The 21,773-nt window shown below is 45.5% G+C and overlaps 6 protein-coding genes across 9 annotated transcripts in view; 2 read left to right on the forward strand and 4 right to left on the reverse strand.

Moving 5' to 3' along the window:
* Positions 1-2,427, reverse strand: las1l (LAS1 like ribosome biogenesis factor). Its single transcript, XM_076166731.1, has one exon. It carries the CDS (start codon positions 2,352-2,354, stop codon positions 627-629), a length of 1,728 nt encoding a protein of 575 aa, XP_076022846.1. The 5' UTR covers positions 2,355-2,427; the 3' UTR covers positions 1-626.
* Positions 2,428-2,511: 84 nt separating this feature from the next.
* On the forward strand, positions 2,512-5,001 carry haus7 (HAUS augmin-like complex, subunit 7). Its single transcript, XM_076166732.1, has 9 exons — positions 2,512-2,664; positions 2,842-2,957; positions 3,045-3,115; positions 3,248-3,309; positions 3,410-3,597; positions 3,694-3,805; positions 3,917-4,123; positions 4,217-4,328; positions 4,425-5,001. Exons 1-9 carry the CDS (start codon positions 2,512-2,514, stop codon positions 4,484-4,486), a joined length of 1,083 nt encoding a protein of 360 aa, XP_076022847.1. The 3' UTR covers positions 4,487-5,001.
* mrpl49 (mitochondrial ribosomal protein L49) lies at positions 4,979-5,943 on the reverse strand. Its single transcript, XM_076166733.1, has one exon. It carries the CDS (start codon positions 5,926-5,928, stop codon positions 5,350-5,352), a length of 579 nt encoding a protein of 192 aa, XP_076022848.1. The 5' UTR covers positions 5,929-5,943; the 3' UTR covers positions 4,979-5,349.
* Positions 5,944-7,732: 1,789 nt separating this feature from the next.
* On the forward strand, positions 7,733-8,635 carry LOC143013473 (ninjurin-1). Its single transcript, XM_076167112.1, is given in 5 exon segments — positions 7,733-7,787; positions 7,790-7,846; positions 7,849-7,920; positions 8,289-8,424; positions 8,511-8,635. Coding segments are annotated over 5 exon segments (396 nt in total). The 3' UTR covers positions 8,587-8,635.
* A 354-nt stretch (positions 8,636-8,989) lies between these two features.
* emd (emerin) lies at positions 8,990-12,401 on the reverse strand. Its single transcript, XM_076167111.1, has 7 exons — positions 12,325-12,401; positions 11,840-11,918; positions 11,177-11,272; positions 10,365-10,399; positions 10,086-10,111; positions 9,678-9,737; positions 8,990-9,589 (listed from the first exon to the last, which is right to left on the reverse strand). The coding sequence occupies exons 2-7, from the start codon at positions 11,916-11,918 to the stop codon at positions 9,397-9,399; spliced, it is 489 nt and encodes a 162-aa protein (XP_076023226.1). The 5' UTR covers positions 12,325-12,401; the 3' UTR covers positions 8,990-9,396.
* An 855-nt stretch (positions 12,402-13,256) lies between these two features.
* The window catches only part of flna (filamin A, alpha (actin binding protein 280)), a 36,462-nt gene continuing 27,945 nt past the window's right edge, over positions 13,257-21,773 (reverse strand). For 2 of the 4 annotated variants that reach the window (XM_076166862.1, XM_076166861.1), the window contains 18 exons: positions 21,393-21,640; positions 20,941-21,015; positions 19,940-20,039; positions 19,713-19,853; positions 19,479-19,607; positions 19,131-19,304; positions 18,799-18,960; positions 18,485-18,688; positions 18,244-18,396; positions 17,998-18,120; positions 17,632-17,898; positions 17,400-17,537; positions 17,110-17,225; positions 15,970-16,102; positions 15,679-15,855; positions 15,343-15,561; positions 14,987-15,184; positions 13,257-14,810 (listed from right to left, as the gene is read on the reverse strand). In XM_076166862.1, coding sequence (XP_076022977.1) covers positions 14,626-14,810; positions 14,987-15,184; positions 15,343-15,561; positions 15,679-15,855; positions 15,970-16,102; positions 17,110-17,225; positions 17,400-17,537; positions 17,632-17,898; positions 17,998-18,120; positions 18,244-18,396; positions 18,485-18,688; positions 18,799-18,960; positions 19,131-19,304; positions 19,479-19,607; positions 19,713-19,853; positions 19,940-20,039; positions 20,941-21,015; positions 21,393-21,640 — 2,942 coding nt within the window. In that variant the 3' untranslated portion in view covers positions 13,257-14,625. The remainder of the gene's footprint in view (positions 14,811-14,986; positions 15,185-15,342; positions 15,562-15,678; positions 15,856-15,969; positions 16,103-17,109; positions 17,226-17,399; positions 17,538-17,631; positions 17,899-17,997; positions 18,121-18,243; positions 18,397-18,484; positions 18,689-18,798; positions 18,961-19,130; positions 19,305-19,478; positions 19,608-19,712; positions 19,854-19,939; positions 20,040-20,940; positions 21,016-21,392; positions 21,641-21,773) is intronic. The other 2 variants (XM_076166863.1, XM_076166864.1) reach the window with 1 other exon arrangement.

Consider the following 21,773-nt stretch of genomic DNA (forward strand, 5'->3'; position numbering starts at 1 on the left):
AATTACGTAAATGATAGTGATACCATCGAATTAAGGTGACATCGCCAAACCAACAAAGGCGACGTCATACAATAACACTTGTGGCACATCGTACAGCCACTTACCAATCACCCAATTCATCTCTGGCCCTTAGTTATTAAGTATAGTGACACCTGGGAAAAGGTTCATTCTCAATGATCTCCACCATCTTCCTTCAGGAGAAAAAGGGTTTTATTGAACACATAAGTGCGTAGCAGACATTATGAAACAAAGCCACCTCCTTTGGCAGGGTCTTCAACTGAAACGTCAGCAGTTCCAATTATTCAGTTGAGAATTAAATTTGTATGAACACTGAAAGACATCTTTCATTATGTGAAGGAGTGAAAACAATAGCACAGTAAACAAACCGTCAACAATGTCACCATAATCAGTGTTACACAACAATCTTGGCTCGTGATGTGCAGTATAGAGAAATCAGAGCATGGAGGTCTTAGCAGATGCTTCACATAAAGACCATCTCTTATAAAGCAACAAAGTACATTTTTACAACAAGCTACTGTATGTTTTGTACTGAAGCATTATAATTTTGAAGTGGCGCATATCAACAGAAAGCTAGAACTCCACAAGATGGCAGCGGGTTCTGTGACTCAAAACAGTTGCAGTCCAGTTTTCAGCTTGGCGACGTCGCTCTGTGTCCAAACAAGTCCATCAACAGTTCTCGGTGCTGCTGAGCTTCCCGGGGCGTAGTGTGATGCGGCGCTCTCCAACTCCACCGGGTGATCGTAGACGCTCATTGTCGAGTGGTTGTCCACCATGAGGCATGAAGGATCGTCTGACTGGCCCGGGACTTTACCGAGAGGAAAGTTCTTCCACAAAACTTTATCTGTGCACACCTGCCACGGAGAACCCCGGAGCAACTTGGCCTTTTCTGCCAGAGCGCCCGCGTGCGTGTGCTCCTGAGAGGACTCGCTGCCGTCAGTGTCTGCCCTCCTACGCAAAGTCTGTTCGTGGCGTCTTGAATGCTGCAGCTTCTCGTGTAAGCTCTCCAGTGTGTAGATGGGCTGCTCTCTCTGCCTGGGGGGGGGATCATCTACCGAGTGTTCAGTCTGTGTGTAGATGGAGCAGAGTTGGATCAGCCTCTGCCGGGTTTCCAGAGGAAGCGGGTGTTCCATGTCGTCCAGGATCAACTGAAGCAAGTGCGGCGTGCTCGTACAGGGAGCATCCAGACAGGCGGACAACAGCTGCTGCCACCTCAGCTGGATGCGGTTTACAAATACCCTGTCCTTCATCCTGGCTTTCTTCTGAACTTTGGTTTCAAAATGGTACTCATATCTGTTGCTGTTACAGAGGAGAACTTCTGAGATCCAGGCAGACACGTAGAAAGCCCTGCGATTGTTGGGCTCTTTGGAATGTTGCTTGAGTTCAGCAAAGAGTTTCTCCAGCAGGAGGTGAATGAAAGCCGGCGAGTTGAGCATCTTGAGGAGGGGCAGCCAAAAGCGCAGAAACGTCTGAGGAAGTCTGGGCTCAGTGGGACTTTGGTTGTCAGATGTGTTACAGCCTAAAGTCTCGAGTTGCTCAACAGTAGGAATCAGAAATCCGTCTTCAACCAACACATCAATCAGCAATTCACTGGACTCTAAAGCAAACTGCTTGATCTCACCAAGTATCCAGCTCATGTCTGCAAAGGGCGCCGGCCACAAACTCTTTGTGTTGCCTCCAGGGAGCTCGTGAAAAGTCTGGTACTGATCCTTCTCAAAAGATATCACAAGTTCTCGTATATTCTTGTAGAGCTCCATCTCTCTCTGCCTTGAGAGGAGTTCATCCTCTTGCCGTTTCAACTCGTCCTCCACATCCTCTCCATCAGACTGAGCCTTCCACTCGTCATTCAGCCCCCCGCCCAGCTGTCTGGACCAGTACTCCTGCTGGAGCCACTCCAACACTGCCTTACAGCCCTTTCGACACCATTTCAAGGTAGGGAGCTTACGGTGTGTGACGTCATGCCTGAGGTCGACCACCCACTCGGGAATGTTCAGGTTCCCGGCCAGCCTCCTCAGCGGACGAGCGGTTCTCCCCTGCTGCCGTTCGGTGATTAAATTGACGAACCTCACCAGCGCGGCTCCGTAAAGCAGAACCAGGTCTTCCCCGTCCAGCTGTCGGGACTTGTCCAGAACCTGGCACCGCACCAGGTCCGCCGTACAGTCCACCGCCACCGGGGTGCTGCTGGCATAGCGGGCCTTCCACGCAGAGATCCGGTGCAGAGCGTACTTCTGTAGGGAGCAGTCCTGAGAGTACAGATACTCCAGAACCTGGTCCCACTCAGCTTTGTTGATCCACGCCACCACATGGCGTTGCTTCCCCGAGCTCTTCTTCTTCATTTTAAATGGGAGTAGAGACGAAAGGTCGATTCGCGCATGCGTCCACTGCACTTATATATGTTTGTCGAGGAATTGCTGTATTTATCTCTAGTTAACAAATATAAAACATAAATCACGCAACGTGCAGCACACGCAGCTTAAACGCGCACGTCCACAAATGATATCGCATCACGGAAATGACACAGAGAGCCGTCGCCCTGACATGCACGTCATCACATACAGGACATCCGGTCGACACAGAATTTTTCAGAAGATGGCGGGCGCTTTGAAAGAGGAACAACTTGTACGAAATATTTACGCCGATTTACAGGTAAGACAACTCAAAACCTCATAAAAGAAACTTTAAAGTTGGTAATTAAGGTTTATGTACAAGCGAAACGTAACGAAACGTACTTTGTTTGTGCGTAACGTAGCGTAGGAGCCGACAGTTGGAACCGCGTCCTTATAAAGCGATTTAAATGTCGTCTGTGTGTTTGTCTCGGTCCAGGCTGCGTCCTGTCCTCTGTTGGACGGCCTGTACCTGCAGGAGGCGGACAGCATGCTGCGGCTGCTGTGTGCTCCCTCTAAGCACCGCACAGACATACTGACATGGATCTGTAACAGGTCACAACAGACACACACACAGCACACGCAAGTCAGCTGTTAAAACGGCAACGATCTCATCTTCTGTCCTGTCTTGTCACTTTACAGCATCAATCCAAACTTTTCCAATGTCAAGGGGTTATCACTGAGATCCAAAGACCCTGATGTGTTGACTAAAGGTAACATGACTTGCATCCGCTACTTGGTTGATCTATAGGGGCGGGGCGCATGCGCAGAGTGGTTTGTTTGCAGTTCTACGAGACTGAAAAAGGTCCATGTTTGATGATTGTTGTTTTCTGATGCACATGCAGACATTGCTGGGCTTGGACAGGAGCTGCTGCTGTGTAAAGCAGACGACTTGGACCTGATTATGGTGAGATGGTGTTTGAGAGTCGATGGTACACAGCCCCGTTTACATTCATGTGTCATACTTCACGTCTCTGATTGGAAAATGCCGTCTTCTGTCCTTCCAGGGAAATGCGAGCCCTCACCGACAGCTTCAGTTCCTGGAGCAGCTTTTAACTCTACTCCCAGGCTGCGACAGACCCGAGCACAAAATGGATGATGAGATCCTACTGAATGAACTCTATGCAGCAGAGAACCTGCCTCACCTCACAAAAATGCTCAACCCTGCACTTGACCCCTGGCCTGCACACATCAAGTATGGATAGTTTGTTTATGTTTTGCAACTTCCGTTCACTCTCTTAACCTTTATTCCATACGGCCTGTGTTCCTGTGATGATGCGTTTCCTCACAGGGCCTTACACAAGGGTCAGAAGACTTCTTGTTCCAAGCCAAGTAGGGGAGAGACTGATGTCGCTGCCCTTCTGGAGTTGACTCAGTCAGCATTGCAGCAGCTGCAGTCAGAGGTACGGCGGCTGTGACCACCAAGATGAAGTTGCATTTTGTTGTATGATGTATCAATAAGAGACATTTCTTAACGGGTTTGTTCTCGTTTCAACTTCCATTTACTACCTCAGTGTGACTTCCTGCATAAAGAAGCTCCCAGCGTCTTCTCTCCCAACTCGATGCGTGTGGCAGCTTGTGACCTCAAACAGCTGATGGCCACTTTCAGCCACGTCTATGAAACAGACTTCAGAGCCTACTGCAGCAGAGACGCCCCCAGCTTCAGCACAGAGACAGAGGTCTTTCAGAGAGTGCACCAGCTGCTCCTGGCCTGCAATACGGTAGGTACAGCAGCACTCTGACACATTCATGACCTAACATGTGGACTCAAGTCAGACTGATGTGTTTTCCTCTCACTCTTCTGTGTTTGTCAGGAGTTGGAAATGCTAAACGAGGTGTCTGAGGCGTCTGTGTCCATGACTGAGGACGTTAGGCAACTTCAAACACAGCCTCGCTACTGGAGCGGTGCTGAGAAACACACATTACGTACGCAAACCTTGACTCTGTCACGTTCACACACACATTGCAGTTTGCAGTTTGTTCATATTTCATTCTTTCTTTTTCTTCTTTCAATGTTGTTAGCCGACCAGCTGGAAGAACTTTCCAGGCGATACAGAGACTTCCTCTCTCTGCTTCACTCCTAACGCTGCAAACTGTACAAACACAGACTTCACACCTGAAACCATTGAGGTGAATACAAACCCACTGCTGAAATCAACTGAGCACTTGCAGAATAATGGACCCCACCCAGCGTTGCCTCCATCAGGGCACCAGTGTGAGACGTTTGACCCAGGCTCCACCCGTCACATCACTGGTTACACTCGTAACGACGTCTGGCAGGATTGAGTAAGTTTGCATTTGTAGTCATGCCGACCAGAGTGCCAAACCTGCTGGTACTCATGTCAGCAGCTTTGGAAGAAATGGACGGAGGGGGTGTTTGGACTGAGCCGGGATTTGTTTGGAAAGGACAATACTGACTGAACCATCTAACCTTTTTTATTTGTTGTTTAAAAGAAGAGAACAGCGTCGAATTATGCTCCTTGTGTACAGCAAAGGGATCCAGCACAGGAAACACGCCTCTGAATCAATCAATGTAACCAAGGTAACTGTATACTGATCTTTGATATGCATATGTATGAATAAACATCATGAACTCTGAGAGTGCAGTTGTGTTCAATTCAATCTTAGTATTCTACATCACAACAGTGTGAGTCGTTCAGGAAGGTGAAGAGCGAACTCGGGGGACAGCAGAGGGTTGAATAATTATCTAAATGCAACAGCTTTGAATGGTGTAAATGTTTTTGAAGTTTAAAGCAAAGGTAGCAAAGGAATCAAACACTTTATATTACAGATTTATTGTTTTAAGCAACACAATGTCAACACGTTTAGAGTGTCTTAACAGTTCATTGGTTTCAGCCCAAACATGAAGTGTACACACTTTTCTCCTCGACCTCCCAGCCCGGCTCACGGGGCCCGGATGCTGCTGCCCGCAAACAGTCCCACTTGTTTAGAACCCTTTCTTGACCAGCCACTCCTTCAGCTCTTGATCGTAGTGACCTTTGACCCGCAGACTCATGGTGACCTCGTTGACCTGCGTGGGGAGCTCCCTGCCCGTCACCTCTTGGAGAAACCGCTTCACGTCCTTCTCCAAAGCCCAAATGTCCCCCTCCACTTTCCGTACCAGCGTCGTCTTCCGGTTGCCGTTAGTTATGTCTGTGTAAACGGGGACGTTGTGCATCCGGGAGCGGCGGATCATGTACGGTAAAGCTGGGGGCGTGTCCGCGGGGGGCGTCCAGCCAGACGGAGCGGGGCCGTCGTGGTGTGGCGGAGCAGGGACCCGCGATGGAGGGATGAGCCGCTCGACAAACTTATATTCCTCCGTGGACTCCAAGATCTGCGTCTTTGGAGCTTCTGGGGCAGCGGTGCAGACGCTCCGAAACCCTGCGGCGGTAACAGCTGTCCCCGGTGTCCGGCTGTGCAGGCTGCGGACTCCTCTCAGTGCCCGGTGGAGCAGTGACATCTGTGTGCTGCAGTACGCCGCCATGTTGTGCAGTGAGGAGCAGTCGGAAGAGCTATACTTGATCATTTCCGGTAGCCTAAGGGACGATGTTGCTGCCCCCTACAGGACAGTGCTGTACTGCAGTGTGGGGCTTTAACAGTTGATGAACAATTTCGAAAGTTTGGTAATTTGAATCCCTTCAAAGTATTGATATTATTTAAACATGTAGAATTACCTCAATTTTAGAGAATAGGAAACACGTGAAAGGCTTCTAGCTGCCTGAGCCCACTCTAGAAGTCTGTATTATTCCATTTGTCTTAACTTCCTCCCTTCTGTTCTCTTTATATGTCCCCTGAGGCAAGGAGTGTGCACACAAAACAACATTCTTTTCAGTATTTCTGCCTTTCTAGAAGTTCTTTTCCTGCGTCAGACATACATTTTTATCTATTTCCCTCCACTTTTCCTGCTCCACATCAAGCCACAGGACCACTCCCTCTCTGACAGTCTCATTGTGTCTGCATGGAGCTCATATACTGCAACTGAAGCTCCCAGGAGCTGTCTGCCATGACTAAATCAAACGTATCACAGCGTTAGTCACCTCTAAATAACTTACAACTGGATGTATGAGTCTGCTTTGATATGTGTCCATCCACTTCTCCTTCTGTCACTTTATAGGCAAAGGCTTTATTTACATAAACATTTGCATGACTGTTTGTGTTCAAATCCCTTCCACCCTGGTTGAGTCTGAACTCCCAGTACAAAACAGAAGAGCTTTATTTTATTTATTTATTTTATTACCAGATATGTGCAACACACCTCTTTCACTTCATGGAGTTGAGACAAACGATTAGATTTTCTGGTCACATAAAAATGTATCTTATTTGAATTTTCAGAATACAAAATGTACAATTGTACCTTATTTTGATGTATTTGTGGACACAGTATTTTGCAATTTATCTTGATAAATGTCTTGTTACAAAGCTTCCTACAAAGACGGCGGCGGCGGCGGTCTCTCTCTCTCTCTCTCTCTCTCTCTCTCTCTCTCTCTCTCTCTCTCTCTGGGAGCGATCCTCGGCTTGGAACTATAATTTAGCAGCAACTTTCATCAGGATCAGCGGCGTCAGAATGAGCAAAACTTCTAGAAAAGAAGACCCTTCGAATGACCCAGAGGTAACAAACAGACCCAAACTCAGCTGGACCACTGCCCATGTGTTTATGCATCATGTTACACTGTGTTCTTCTGTGTTCCGATGAAAATGAACACTTAAGTTTATTTTAATGATAGAAAACACGAATTTAAAACTTTTATATTCTTAATGAATACGTTTATATTCTTAATTAATAGGTAAAGCAGCCTACAGTGGCTGTTAATGCTCTCGATTAATAAGCTGTTACTACAGGTTCCGGAACAACTGAAACCACTTGTGCCAATATGAACAATTCAGAAAAGGACGCAAAAGTGAATCATTATGAACTCCACAGGATTGTTCAAAACCTGAAGTAAAAGCCTGAACAAAGCAAACAGTGATTCATTCTGTAAGCTGAAGACGGGGAGTCTTCGACCCTGCACCCTGACTGTTTTACTAGACGGACCTCTGACCTTTTGTGTGTCTGTATTCCTGTAGTGGAATGTGAGAAAATGTCCCAGTGCTTGCCGTGTCTTGTTCTGCTTTTTCCCTCCCGCACAGGTGACTCAACCCAAGCAGAGAGGAAAAAAAAACACGCACTCACACAAACACCAGCCCTATCTGAGTGCACACATATACTACATACACATACTCAGATGATGTATGTAGATGTTGAGATGATGATGAGATGACATCATAGCTGGAGCTCTATCCTTTCTTCCCTGCACTGACAGGCAGGTGTCCCCGAATCTAAAAAGGGGAACATGAATCACTTCGCCATGAAGAAGACTGCAGTTCAGAGCATGCTGGACGTCGCACTGCTGCCAACTCCTCCCAGCTGAAGACGGTTCTGTATGAGGGACCTCAGTATCATTTCTTCATCCCCTCATCGTTCTGCTGTCCCTGTCCATCACATTACAAGTGGCAGTGGGGCTGATGCTCGTCTTCATCGGCAAGTAACCCCAAAGTGCACAATACACTACTATTGAATTCATTCTAGCCATAATTTATAGTCAAGCTTTGTTTGTCTTTTGCAAAGTTGGGAAAACGATTATTGTGATGTTTGTGTTTCTGCAGCCCGACTGTATTAACTGAAAACTTTAAGTGAATGAAATACTGAATAAGTACCGCCTCAGGTAAATGAATGAGGCGATATTTCTTTGTCTTGTTGCAGGAGAATGAGCGTCCAGAGGGTACATTGTACATTTACATTTGGTCATTTGTCTCTATTATTAACTCCTCACATGCTTAGTTGTGTCCCTCCCTCTCTGCTTCCTGGTGCTGACTTATTGTTTTGCCTCTGGGCATGTGTGTCATCAGTGAAGTATGACCTGGATGAGGATAGGAAACAAGCCAAGCTGAACAAGATGGACAATGTAGCAACGGTCTTTGTCTTCTTCACTGTCCTCATCAACATCTTCATCACAGTGCTCGGCTTCGAGGGACACGTACACAAGTAGGCCATGTAACAAGCAAAGTGTACCGAAACTGCTTTACACACTTTATACGGAGACACAAATTCCTTCTGATTTGCCTCTCCAGTGTTCCTCTGACTCAAGTACCAACACAGAACCTTGCTCCTGTACCGATGGACCACAACATTTCCAGTATCTTCTAGATGAGACTGTGGATCAGTGGCTTCTCTCTAACTTCTTCTGATGCAGGAACTCCTGAGTAAAACCTCATCTAAGACCACAACATCAACACCAGATCACTGTCACAGCCATTGAAACTCAACTGAAGATGAATCAAATACATCAGACTGTTTCATCTCTCACTGCTCTTCTGATCTTGATACCACACTTTTGTTACAAATGTCTCATCTGTCAAATGCACATCATTAGGCTTTTTTTATAAACTATTAGTTGAATGTCAATCTTTTATTTTTTTAGAATGTTTGAGTGATAGAATGGATGCAATTCAAATGCAAATGCAATGCAAATAAGTGTATTAAATACATTTGCAGAATTAAGTCTGTTTCTCTTCCCAGCTGAATTAATTTTCTGATGCATATTAGAAGATTGGATTCATGTTTTGATTTGTTTTATTAACGCTTCACATAAACACAATCATTTGTCTTTTTTTTTTGGACATGAAGGACATGAAGTGGGAGACAGCTTGAAGTAAGCTCACAGGTTATGAGAACATCAGCTCTTCTACACACACATGTCAATGCCACAAGTGAGAACAAATCACATCAATTGGAGCGAAGCTGCAAACAAGCAATGGAACATGCAGATTTCACATGCCTGCAAAACACAGCGCAATAGTGCAAGAAAGCAAAGACTGTTACATTTTAAAGAGTGTGGCACTTTTATTCTAGCTTTGGTGTATTGGAATGATGAAAAAACAGTAAACAATCATCTCCACTAAGACATTAATAGAGATGTGACCTGAAGTATCCTGACAGATTAGGTAGATGCATGCATCATTCAACTTTATCAATATTTTCCCCGCTGTCCTTCATGTAGCAGTACATGTAGTAGAGCGCAGCTGCCAACAGAGCCAACAGCAGCAGCCGGATCAGCTTCGACACACAGCCGCCAGACTTTTTGACTGGTTCTGTGGCTCGTACTGCGCTGTGATTGGCTGTGACTGCTTTGGCACTCCTGATGGGAGGCCTGGAAGGAAAGAGGAAAGATGTGAGGTCAGGCTTTTACTGCCACAGCCACACTGGCTCATAACACAGCTTCATTAGGGAGGACTCACTCTGCATCGTGCTCTGACTCCTCATCTTCAACTGGCTCAGTGTTTCCTCTGTACTTCAACCTGATGGAGACGCACCTCATGCTTACTTCACACTGATTTCACCATTTTCAAATTTATCTACACACACAGTGATGCCAACATTTTCCATTTGCTGTCAAATAATGTATACAGAAGAGAGTCAGGATAATAGCTTGATGAGTGAATGGTACAAATTCAGAATTGTCTATGAATTATGAGTAAGTGGGAAGTGATGGAGAAGAACTGCACATAAACGTTTCAATGATGCAGTTAAGTACTACATGCCACTACTGTCAACAAATCCCTCACTTCCAAATTAAGACAAGATGTACTGAAAGTGTCTGTGTGAGTGTCTGTGTGAGTGTGTGTTTGTGTTAAAGGTGGACTCACGTTTCCCCATAACTGTCATGCTTATCCTGTGGAGAGAAAAGCAGACAGACAAGTCAAGTCAAGTCAATTGTATTTGTATAGCACAATATCAACTACAATGTCTCCCAGAGAAAACCTTAATGTAGGTATAAGGAAAAAAGGTAGAGATTCCCTCTCCACAAATGAGAGTGTGTATAAGAGTGGGTAATAGGAGCTTCCAGTGGGATTATGCAAAGGTACAAAGCTGTTAGAGATCAGATAAGGCAGGTGGGTACACAGAAGGAGACAGACGGGACTCACCTGTGTGTTGTACGTTATGTAGGTTATCTCCTCCTCTGTATGGAAAGAAAACAACATCAATACTAGCAAGACTGCACTTGGAATGCATTTAAATAATAATAGATTGGAATTGTTAACTGTAGTATAGAATTCCCTGGGTGTTTTTGCACACCTGCTGCCTTCATTAGTGCTTGTAGATGAATAAGCCTCAATGTCACACTTTTCTATGTTACAGGCTCAGAAGATATCAATCAAAAGTCTTACATTCTGTATTTGATTAATTGGTTTTTTTTGAAACATGAAGGCATTTTGAGCGTCTGAGTCAATTTCTGTGTAAATGGAGTTTTTTTAATTATACAATTACAGCCATTTGTTGCAGCCAAGGACCTGTCAACCTGCTGTCCACCAGGGGGCGTGGCAGGCCTGGCTAAGGATCCCAGTCGATAAAATCAGATGAAGGAAATCCACCCCCGGTTTGATTAGCATTATTTAAAAATGAAGGTTTGTACTTTTATCTTCCACTGTGTAGATAATGAATACAAACAACTTATCATAACTTACAGGAAAAACACGTCTGTACCTCATAAAAACAATTCATTACGCTGCTACTTTATGTGGGTGTGCCATTGTGTATTGTCACCATCAACAATACAATACTGGTCCCTGACATTGACACACCTTGATGGAATGCTGATTGACAAACTGTCCACCTTAAGACAGTCTACTGCTGCAGCTGATTCTATTATGTGGGATAATATCTTTCATCTTCCTGCCTAATGAAGGAGCAGAGTGAGAGTTGGCCCAGCAGGTTAAGCAGCAAGCTTGTGTCCTACCTTCCTCTCTGTAGTAGGTCTTATCAGAGGAGGTCTTCACTGGAGCGTTGTCCATGGCCTCCTGAAGCTTCTTCTCATACAGCCTGCGAGTTGATCCTGTCCACACAAACACATCAGCACAGCCTGGCAAGAACCTAAACAAAGTCACTTAAGATGCATTCACTCTACAGGTGTTTGTAAGATTTCAGATTGTACGCCTAAATCAGATATTAACAGTTTCCTATTTCTTAAGGTGCCCATGTGTGTCACCTGTGTTTACATGATTTACACATGAAGTGATGCAATTTGTACCTTCACCCAATGAGAAATGTTTCAACCATGACTAAAAACACATACGCTTTTGTGTTTACAGACTAAACAACTTCTACAGAGGCTCATAGACTTGAGCATTTACCCTTCATGTCTATTGATGGAGAGTCATCCTCCATTAGAGAGTTTATCATTCATGTAAAATAGCAAAGTTGCATTTTATTGTTTGTTGTTGTTGTTGTTGTTATTTATTTTGTTGTTGATATGCATCATGTCACATATAAACAAGAGAACAGCTGAAACTGCATGTGAGTAAAAATATCAGAATCTGGTCACTTGACTGTGTAAATGCAACCCTGAGGATAGGCTGTAAGGATGTGTGTGTTTGTGTGTGTTTATGTGTGTCACTCTTACCTACTATAGGCCCATGATGGATGCCATACTGATTCAGCAGCTCAGAGATCTCGTCATCACTTTTGACACTTAGCGACATCTGAAGACAGACAGATAGACAGATAGACAGACAGACACAGGGAAGGAGTGAAGGAGGAAGGAAGATTCTGCCCGCCAGGCTTTCCAACCTGCTCAAACTCAGCAGGGAAGTCGAAATAAAAACGAATCAAACGCAACATGTACTTTGTCCAAATAATAAAGACATTATTTCAATACCGTCAAAGTCAAAACTTAACTACACTTGTAACAGAAGTGACACACTTTCACTTTCTGTCGACACTTAAAAGTCGCGTGGATCTTCTCCAACGGCTGCGATCAGACACGAAAGGGAACAACACGAGTTACGCGTCGTGTTTCAAACAAGTGCTAAACAAAGACGAGCTTTAAAACAACACACCGCAGTACAAATGCATCCTTATTACCGTGGAATATAAATGTTTTCTCACCTTAGAAACAGACAAAAGCTGAGCCGGATCATAAAACGCAGGGCGAGGTTGAGCTGCAGAGTAAAGTGGGCGTAACTGGGAACATCTGGAGAACCTACAACCTCCCCAATTCATTTATTATATATTTATTCAAATAAGTACAAGCTGCGTCCATTGATGATTTATATTTATATTATATTTATAGATGATTTATATTTATATTATATTTAGATTTCTCATAGTATTACTGTTCTGTGGTGTGGGTCAGCAGCATAGTGTGTGTTCTAGTTTCAAAAGTGTTTTATATTTATTCCAGCAGAAATTGAGGCGACAGTTGGTGATTCATATGAGACTTTATCAGCCGTGTGTTCATTACAATACGCACCGTGTTCTGTATTAATAAGGTAAGACCGGGTCCAGACTTGTATACGTTTGAAATCATGATGCTATTATGTAAGATTTTCCATGAGATTTCCTATCCTGCAGCGCCCCCTGGAGGTAGCCTGTGTGCATGTGTATTTGTGTGCGGTCAGGCCTAAATAAGGAGTTTTCTGCCTTGTAGGATTCCCAGATGGGCGTTGGCTGCAGACTCCACAATGTATATACAAGCGCTCTACCACTTTTCCACACTAGGTATACATACAAAGCTTTGCGTCAATGATGAATACAATACATGCTGTGACAAATAACTTAAATGCAATGAAGACAAATGAAAGACATTAAAGTTCATGTTATGAATACCAGCATATGTCTTTGGCTGACTTTACAATTAAGGAAACTCTTTTAACAGTTTATCCATTCATACATTGTCATTCATCATTCATTCTTTTCTAATGAGACATAAAACAAAAGAGCCATTAGATTGACAGAAAAATACTTAGACAACTTTATTGTGTATCAAAATACTGTAAGTCTTACAAACACTTTTAAAGCCTTTTTTATTTAGGACAAGAATCATTTTTTTGTTCTCAAATAGTGAGAACGCACAGAGCCTGGGAGCATGTAGGGACAGACGCATGGTTGATGGGCGACTTTAAGACATGAGGCAGGAAAAGCAACAGCTCTTCTCATTTATTTTTTGGTCATTTGTGTTTTGTTAAAGAACAAGACAATTCACAACATCATCTTCTGTCCTCCTGTCCAGCACAGCTTTAGAAACTTCCCTTTTTAAACATTTTAATTTATATGCAACAATTCCTTATTTAAAAGTGAATCACTCACACCACATGTCTTGTTCAGTTTCATCTTATATGATCCAATTCTGACTCAGAGGCATTCTGTATCTGAAGACCTTTGCCACCTATAATGCACATGCAGAGCACATGTTTGCGTCGCACATTTAACACACTGAAAGCCAAAGCATCATTTTCCAGCAGCAGTGTTGAGAAAGCATGTGTGGGACAAAAACCACAAGTGACGGTAAGATACTACTTTCGCCCTACCCTTTATGTTTTTATGTAAATTTTCTCTACTCTAATCCATATTATGGTTTTAAGAACAGCAGTGCCTAAAACAGGATCACACTAGCAGCAGGTAAAACAACTAGGTTAGTCAAAGGGAATCATGAACTGGAGTGGACTGGGTCAGAACTAAACACTAGCACTGTGCAACAGATGAGCCTTTCATCAGACCTTTACATGTGTAGCGTGGGAGTCATGCATGTCGGGGAACGCAAGCAATTAATCGTCAAAACCTTTCTGACTAGATCCTGTGATTGTTCATGTTGAAGTCCGAACAAAACTGCAGCCGTTAATTATAACTAAGCTCTTGGGTGTAAACAATAACACTCCATCTAAGCTGCTGTCCCTCGAATCTACACTCAGGAGTAGACGAAGCTCAGATGAAGCCACACACTGATCAGGCCACAATGCTCACTTATGCTCATGACTGGAAAATGTAAAAAGCCTAAGGCACAACTGTCTGCTAGATTACAGTAATAAAAAGGTGCATCTTTCTCCTCTGTCACTTGACTCAAGGCTGTAAATGGAGGAGGGATGGAGAGAAACAGAGTGAACGTCTGGTAAGGGGAGGGATATACAGTGTATGCAATCATCTATGGGAGATCTTCAACAGGTTTTTAAAAAGCTGGCTTTAAAAATTCAGATGTGGACAACATAGAACTCTGTGAGGGTAAACACAGACTGAAACGTTTCTATTTGGTTAAATAGTTGATGGTCTCGTCAAATAGCCAGAAATGGCATTGGTTCGATTTTGAACATGGGTGGGACTGGAGCTGTAAACAATGATTGGATTGGAGACAGACATTTTGTCTATTTTAAACAGTGGTATGATAAACTTATTTGTTTTCATGAATATTGCATTTCAGACAGTGATGCGATAGGGGCTGCCAGGGATGTGTTCATCCCCCCACTTGACCACCAGGATGTACTCTCCCTTCTCTTTCAGCTGGTAGCTAACGTTGTACACGCGGTTGCCCAAATGTTTCACTAGGATCTCCTCACAAGGGACCTTGGGACCGTCCACACCGACCAGGAGCATGTTACGTCCTGAAGACAGAGACGGAACAGAGCACAGGTGAGGAAATATGAATCTAATGTCAAATACATTTTACCGTCAGAAATCACATGACACATAATGTAAAATGCATCCGTATGTGATATTTAACTGATAAAATACTACAGCTATCACATTTAGGTGGGAAAGACTGACAAATCACACACACCTGCTTTGCTGCAGTCAACACTGAAGCTGTTCTTCTGTCCGATGAAGCCCTTGGTCAAGCCCAGGCCCTTTGCCAGAACCTTGGTGGCATCTGACGGAGTTGGAGCACCCTGCTGAGAGCAGCTGATGGCGCGGGTCACAGGGTCAACCATCACAGAGGAGGTTTCATGCATACTGTGACTGGTCACCAACTTGGAACCTGGTGAAGACAGATGTAGAAAGAAGAGGTGAGACAGGTGAGATTACAAGTCAGTGATGGATCTTGGGTTAAGGTTGGCAGCCACCCTATATTTCACACACACTCCTGGGCCCGCAATTCCAACACAATCACAACGCTAAATAAAATATTTTCCTCACCAGTGATCTTGGCCTTGAAGGGGCTTCCAACGATGTGGTAAGGTCCACCATATTTGATGGAGATGAGATAGTTGCCAGGGGCCATTGGGGTGTACGTCACCCTGTAACCCTCAGGGCACTCCACACAGTCCATCTTCACCTTGGAGGGCCCGTCGATGGTCACAGCTAAAGCCCCGGGGCCTGCTTTACTCGTGTTCACTACAAATTCACATGCTGTTCCTGGAAGGCAACAATAGTAGTAGCAGGACGGGGACAAAAATGATACAAAGGGAATGAGAAAAATGCAAGAAAAGGCAAGGTGGGCTAAGAGAGAGTGTGTGTGAGGCAGTGTGTTACCTGTTGTGCCTCCCTCCAGCCCCTGTCCATAAGCAGACACCATCCCAGGGTCACCGGCCTGGCCTGCCTCTCCAACGCGGATCTTAAAGGGACTGCCAGGAATGTGACTGCCATTGAACTTCACGTCGATCAGATAGAGGCCATTCTCTCTGGGGATGAACCGGACTGCGTACTTATCTAAACCAACACAGAGGTACAGTTCAATAAGTCCCCCTCAACGTGAGACATCACTCCAGTGTCATATGCTCACACCCTCTACTAGACACGGTCGGATGGCGTCTCCGTGGTTACCTTGGTCGATCTCGGTGACGCAGCACTCCTCCAGGGCTCCAGAGGGGCTGTGAACCTTTGCGTCGATAACACCCTTTGCTCCGTTCAGGCTGACCGCAAACGATGCTGGCTGGTTCACCTTCAAGCCCGACTCCTGCTCGACAACACACACTCACACACTCAACGCTGCGGCTCTATTTAACATTTGACCCAATAACCAGACGTCGTTTTGCCTTTCAGCCACAGAAGATTCTTATTCGCTACCGACTAATGTCACATTTAGTCAACAGTTGCAGTCATTCGCCTTACCTGGGGGTCGCTAACAAGGCTAAAGAGGAGGGCTGCAGAGGACAGGGCAGAGAAAGAAGATTTTTGTGCAACTAAACAGACAGAAAATAAGAAAGAAAGGTCAGAGAAATAAGTATATATAAGGTTTGGCAATGTTTTTGTATTCGTACATGTGAATGCAGTGTATTAGTATTCAGGATGCATGTGAAGGTACTTGTGCGTCCATGTAGAAGAATTAGCACTGTGTGTGTGTGTATGTATGTATGTATGTATGTATGTATGTATGTATGTATGTATGTATGTATGTATGTATGTATGTATGTATGTATGTATGTATGTATGTGTGTGTGTGTGTGTGTGTGTGTGTGTGTGTGTGTGTGTGTGTGCAGAGACAAAGGGAGGAAAGAAACAGCCCATGTCAGACCTCTTTAACCCTTTAGCGGCCGGTGTGATTTGCACAGGTGGGTGGCTGTTGGGAGCCTTTAGAATGAGGCACGAGAAACACACACAATCCTCTAGTTTCCCAGAAGCCCTTGCACTGCCCCATCAATGCAGCAGCAGCTGATCATATCTTTACAAATTAAGTCATAACAACCCTAACCACCTCAGGTTACCAGGACCTTCAATCTGGCACTTTCATAGGATTCTGCTTTACACTGAAGTTGAAACAATCTAGTACAAAATTAAACACAAGAAACTTCAAGTAGTTTTTATTATTAATCATGTTAATGATATTCAAGCCCTTTAATTAAACTTCTCTATCTCAAATACCATATATATTATTCAATGGATGAGCAGCTGCTGCACTATGGGTAGTGTACTTTGGCCTGGTGTGTGCGCACACGGACGTGTGTGTGTGTCTCAGAGCCTCACCTGAAGACTGGCAACAGTGAGGCGGCGAGCGTCGTCTGATGGCGAGGCCACAGGGACGATGAAGGGGCTGTCAGGGATGTGCTCATCATTGAAACGGATTGACACCTCGTAGTCTCCTGCAGAGTGGATGGAGAGGCACAAAGTCAGAAAAACACACAAATAAATACAATCAGTTATTCTAAATCTGAAATTGCCTGTTAAAATACACATCTAATGCAAAATGCTGCAGTAAAACTACATGTGCAGTATACTGAGAATGTGAGAGAACTCATTCCCGTCTCTGCCCTCACCTGGCTCCTGCACGATGTAGGACACTCCACTGGAGCCGTCCTTGCGATCCTCAAAGGCGATTTCAGCTTTGCTTGGCCCCTCCACAGCAATACTGAGGCCTCCAGCTCCAGCCTCCCTTGTCCAGATACTGAATTCAGCTACATTGAACACAAAGGGCAAGAAAAGAGTCAGATACACATACTGGGGAGAATTGAAAGCAAACACAGTACACAATCCGGCCAAGAGACAAACCTGGTACTCCAGCCTCGGCTCTCTCCAGGCCGGGACCTCCCGCACGGACCTTATGTGCCCCTCCCTCTCCCAGGGGGCCCACTGTAAACTGGAACGGACTGCCGGGCACGTGCACCTTGTTGTACTTCACACACACAGTGTGCACACCCGTCTCGGTGGGGACGAAGCGGATACAGTAAGTGTTGTTCTCTCCCTCCATTATGTCAGCCTTGTGGATCTGTCCGGACGGGCTGGTCACCTGAGCGGTCATGTCTGCTATGCTGATCTCTGGAGAGGCAGACAGACACGCTGAATACACTCAGAGGGGCCAATCCTCAATTATACAGAAGGACAGAAAACATTGTTTCTACTTCCTGTTTCACTAACCTGGGATCTTCAGGCTGAGGTCACACTGGCTGCCAACATTAGCAACAGATGGAGCTCTCCTCTTCCTGGTGATGCTTTCCTTCATCCTGCCCTCACCTGTTACCTTCACCGTGAATGCACTCCCTACACACAGACACACATTTTAACCCTTCACAATTTGAAACCAGGAGAACATACGTACCGACAGTCATATGAAACATGAAAGCGTAGAATGTGTGTATGTATGTGATCATCTGAGGGAAGTACCTGGCACGTGTTGGTCAGCAAATTTGATGTTGATGATGTAATTTCCAGGTTCAGTAGGGCAGTAGGTGACCTTACAGGTTCCGTCCTCTTGGTCCTCAGTGTTGATGTCTACTTTACTGGGACCCTCGATGGAAAGGCTCAGGCCACCATAGCCTGGATGGAAAGATGAGAGTATTAATAAATACTGTAGCAACAATCACTACAACAAACACTTCAGTATCGATGTTCATATGGCGTGTACCTGCATCACGGGTGTCGATAATGAATTCGGCAGGCTCAAAGGTCCTGGCCTCACTCAGGCCTGGGCCGCTCACACGCACGCGGCTGGCATCGCCTATCTCGGACTGGCTGATCATAACAGCGATGGGGCTGCTAGGAATATGGCGGCCGTTCTTCTTAATGTTCACCAGGTGCTCTCCGATCTCCTTGGGCACGAATGAGATGCCTGTGAGGAAGAAACGCATGCGATTAATGAGGAAAATCGTTTCGCAAACAATGTGATCAGTTGACTGCTGCTTGGTTAGATCGGTGTTCTCCACGCAGGTAAACACTCACCGACATGTCCGTTACGCAGCATCTTCAGCAGGCAGGGCTCCTCGTGGCCTGACGGTGTGGTGAGGGAGGCGGTCAGCTGACTGAGATCCATCTCGCCTATGTCCAATGGGATATCGGCAGCTGATCCCACCTTCAAATGAGACATCCTCAAAGAGTCGTCACCTGGAAACACAGCAGTAACATCATGTCAGGGGGTCTGCCACTTATGTAATGGTACAACATTAAGACAGAGCATTTTGGGGTTCCTCACACTGCAGAGATTGAAATGTTTTGTTGTTGGAATTTTAAAATCTTAAATCTGTGACTCAAACTGAAGGTGGGAATATGTTTACCAGTAATGCGAGCAGAGAAGGGGCTGCCAGGGATGTGCTTGTCATTGTACTTGACCAGGATGCTGTAGTCTCCAGGCAGCACAGGCAGGTAGGACACCGTGCAGGTCCCATCCTGGTTGTCCATACAACTGATGTCGGCCTTGGACGGACCCTCAATTGCCAGTGACAGACCACCTGGATGGACATAATGTGGTCAGATGATGCGTGGTGTGATTGTTCTACTTTCTGGCTGTTGATCTTAGTCTTACTGGTTGAACAAATGACCAAGCAAGCCAGTGTAAGTAATATAATTTCAGTATAAGCGTCTTCTTTGCTTTGTCTCCATGAACACAGGTGAGCTTTCCCTACCTTCTCCAGCATCTTTAGTGTTAACAGTGAAGACAGCAGGTTTGTTGACTGTTCCATGGATGAGGCCGGGGCCATAAGCACTGACATTGCCACTGTTCATATAGTCCACAAAGAACTGCAGGGGACTGCCTGTGGATGACGAGAGGAAGAGAAGGGAAACATTGCAATTTTATTTCCTTCACCATTTTTTTGTTGGCTCAATTAATATGGACTATATAGTGAACTATTTCCTACCAGGGATGTGGATGCCATCATATTTGATGTCCATCTCGTGCAGTCCAGCCTCAGTGGGGGCGTACTTGACAGTAACAGTGCCGTCTTTGTTGTCTGTGATGTCAGGCTTAGCCACCTTGCCCGATGGCATTCGGACCTCGCCTACCGTGAGGGTGAGACACACGCACTGTGAGATACAGGCAGAACTGTACGCACACTGTCAATCACTGCTTGAATCCAGCACAAACCTGTGATCTCGCCCTTCTGGATGGTGAAGGGAATGACCAAGTCAAACGGTCTCAGCCCTGCCACATCCAGACCGTTCATTCCCATTGGTCGGTCTGTTGCCTGTGGGATAGAGGGCAAAGGTCACGTACTGTACACTGTGCAGTGAGGAGTTGTGATGATAGACATTTTAATGTTATCATCACAAGTAATGGTATGAGGGGCATTCTGATCAGTAGAAAATGATTTGAGGACAAAACCCGATGATGTCAGCAACAGGATACAGTGCAGATGCAGTGAACACAGTGCAGGGAGGAGTAAAGGGCTCCTAACAGCAACATGAATGTGATGAGACAATGATGAGATGAAATGATAACGACACTGAGGATGGTAATGGTAATCATGAAGACAACACCGTCACCAACTGCGAGAGGGAAGGAGATGAGGACAAAAACATAAGTAGGTCGGGAGAGACTGAGGAAATGCAGGACAAACCCACTTTTGCCATTTTGCAAAATGTGGAATGATCGGCTGACATGCCCACATTGATGTTTCTCAAAATGGCTGCTTTTGTCTCCTAAGCGAGCTGGAGGAGTCGACATGGAACACTTGAACAGTTGAGCTGCACAATGAGTGATGGACAAGGATTCCATGTCATATTTTACCACCAAATTAACCAAATTGCTCAGAATATATTTCCTTTCTGAAAACAAATACTTCTGAGTAATAACTTCACATCAAGAGATAAATATAAAAGCTTTTTGTCAACATTGTGCGGCTCTACTGCAGTGTCCATGGGTTTAAAGAACCCTGCGTGAGATGGGAGGGGAACGGAGAGAAAAACATCTCACGGACGAAAACACCTGGAATGAGAAGCAACAGACGCTGATGCAGGACGATAAAAGGGAGACTGTGTGATGATATGGACGAGAGGAAGGATGGAGAAGCATTGGAGAGACAATGTGGTAGCACCCAGGGGATACTGGAGAGGATGGCGTGAATGGTGAGACAGAGGTTTAGGTACCCAGGGTTGCTGAGCGTAGTACTGGGGCATTTGGCTCTGTTGCATGAGCTGGTCTGACGGAGCTCCTTCCAGTGCCTGAGGGGGAGGGGGGGGGAGGGGGCAGATTGGGAGACGGGGGAGGAGGTGGTGATGGGTGGTAAAGGGGATCGAGAGGGTCAAAAGATGGAAGGGAATAAAACAATAGACAGGGTGAATTCAAAAGTGTGGCTTTATCATGAGCCACGCTGGATGTTTCTGTCTGCAGGGATAAGATCAAGGACATCTGGAAGACAAAACATCTCACACACTCTCACACAGCTGCACCAACCATCACTTCACACAACCAATCAGGAGAAACAACTAGAAATGTGTTGGGTGACCACTGGTTAAATCCACGGTTGCATTGGTTTGGATTTGGGACCGACAGATTCCAACTCAACAGGTTTGTTTGTTGCCGTGTGTCCATTACTCACCGTGACCTGGAAGGGACTGTTGGGGATGTGCTCCCCTCCAAAGCGGACGCAGATGACGTACTCGCCGGGCTGCGGCGCCGTGTAGAAGATGTCAAACGTGCCGTCCTCGTTCTCCACCACGTCCACGTCGAGCTCCGCCCCCTCAGGCGTGCACACGCTGCACGTCACCTTGCCTTTCCCAGCAGCCTTGGCGTCCACCGTGATGACGGTTTGCTCGCCAATCTGGATGGTCGGACCGACGCCTGCACCTAAGGAATTGAGGAGTCAGCAGTAAGAATCTGCACATTCAAACACAGATGACTGACGCACAAACGGGCACACACACGCACTCTCTCTTGCTCACACCCACGTACTTGACACAAAAACAATTAATCATGCACA

Source organism: Genypterus blacodes, unplaced genomic scaffold (assembly GCF_046128005.1).
Source record: "Genypterus blacodes isolate CSIRO-AG114 ecotype Tasmania unplaced genomic scaffold, CSIRO-AGI_Gbla_v1 ptg000156l_1, whole genome shotgun sequence".
In the NCBI taxonomy this organism is placed as follows: Eukaryota; Metazoa; Chordata; class Actinopteri; order Ophidiiformes; family Ophidiidae; genus Genypterus; species Genypterus blacodes.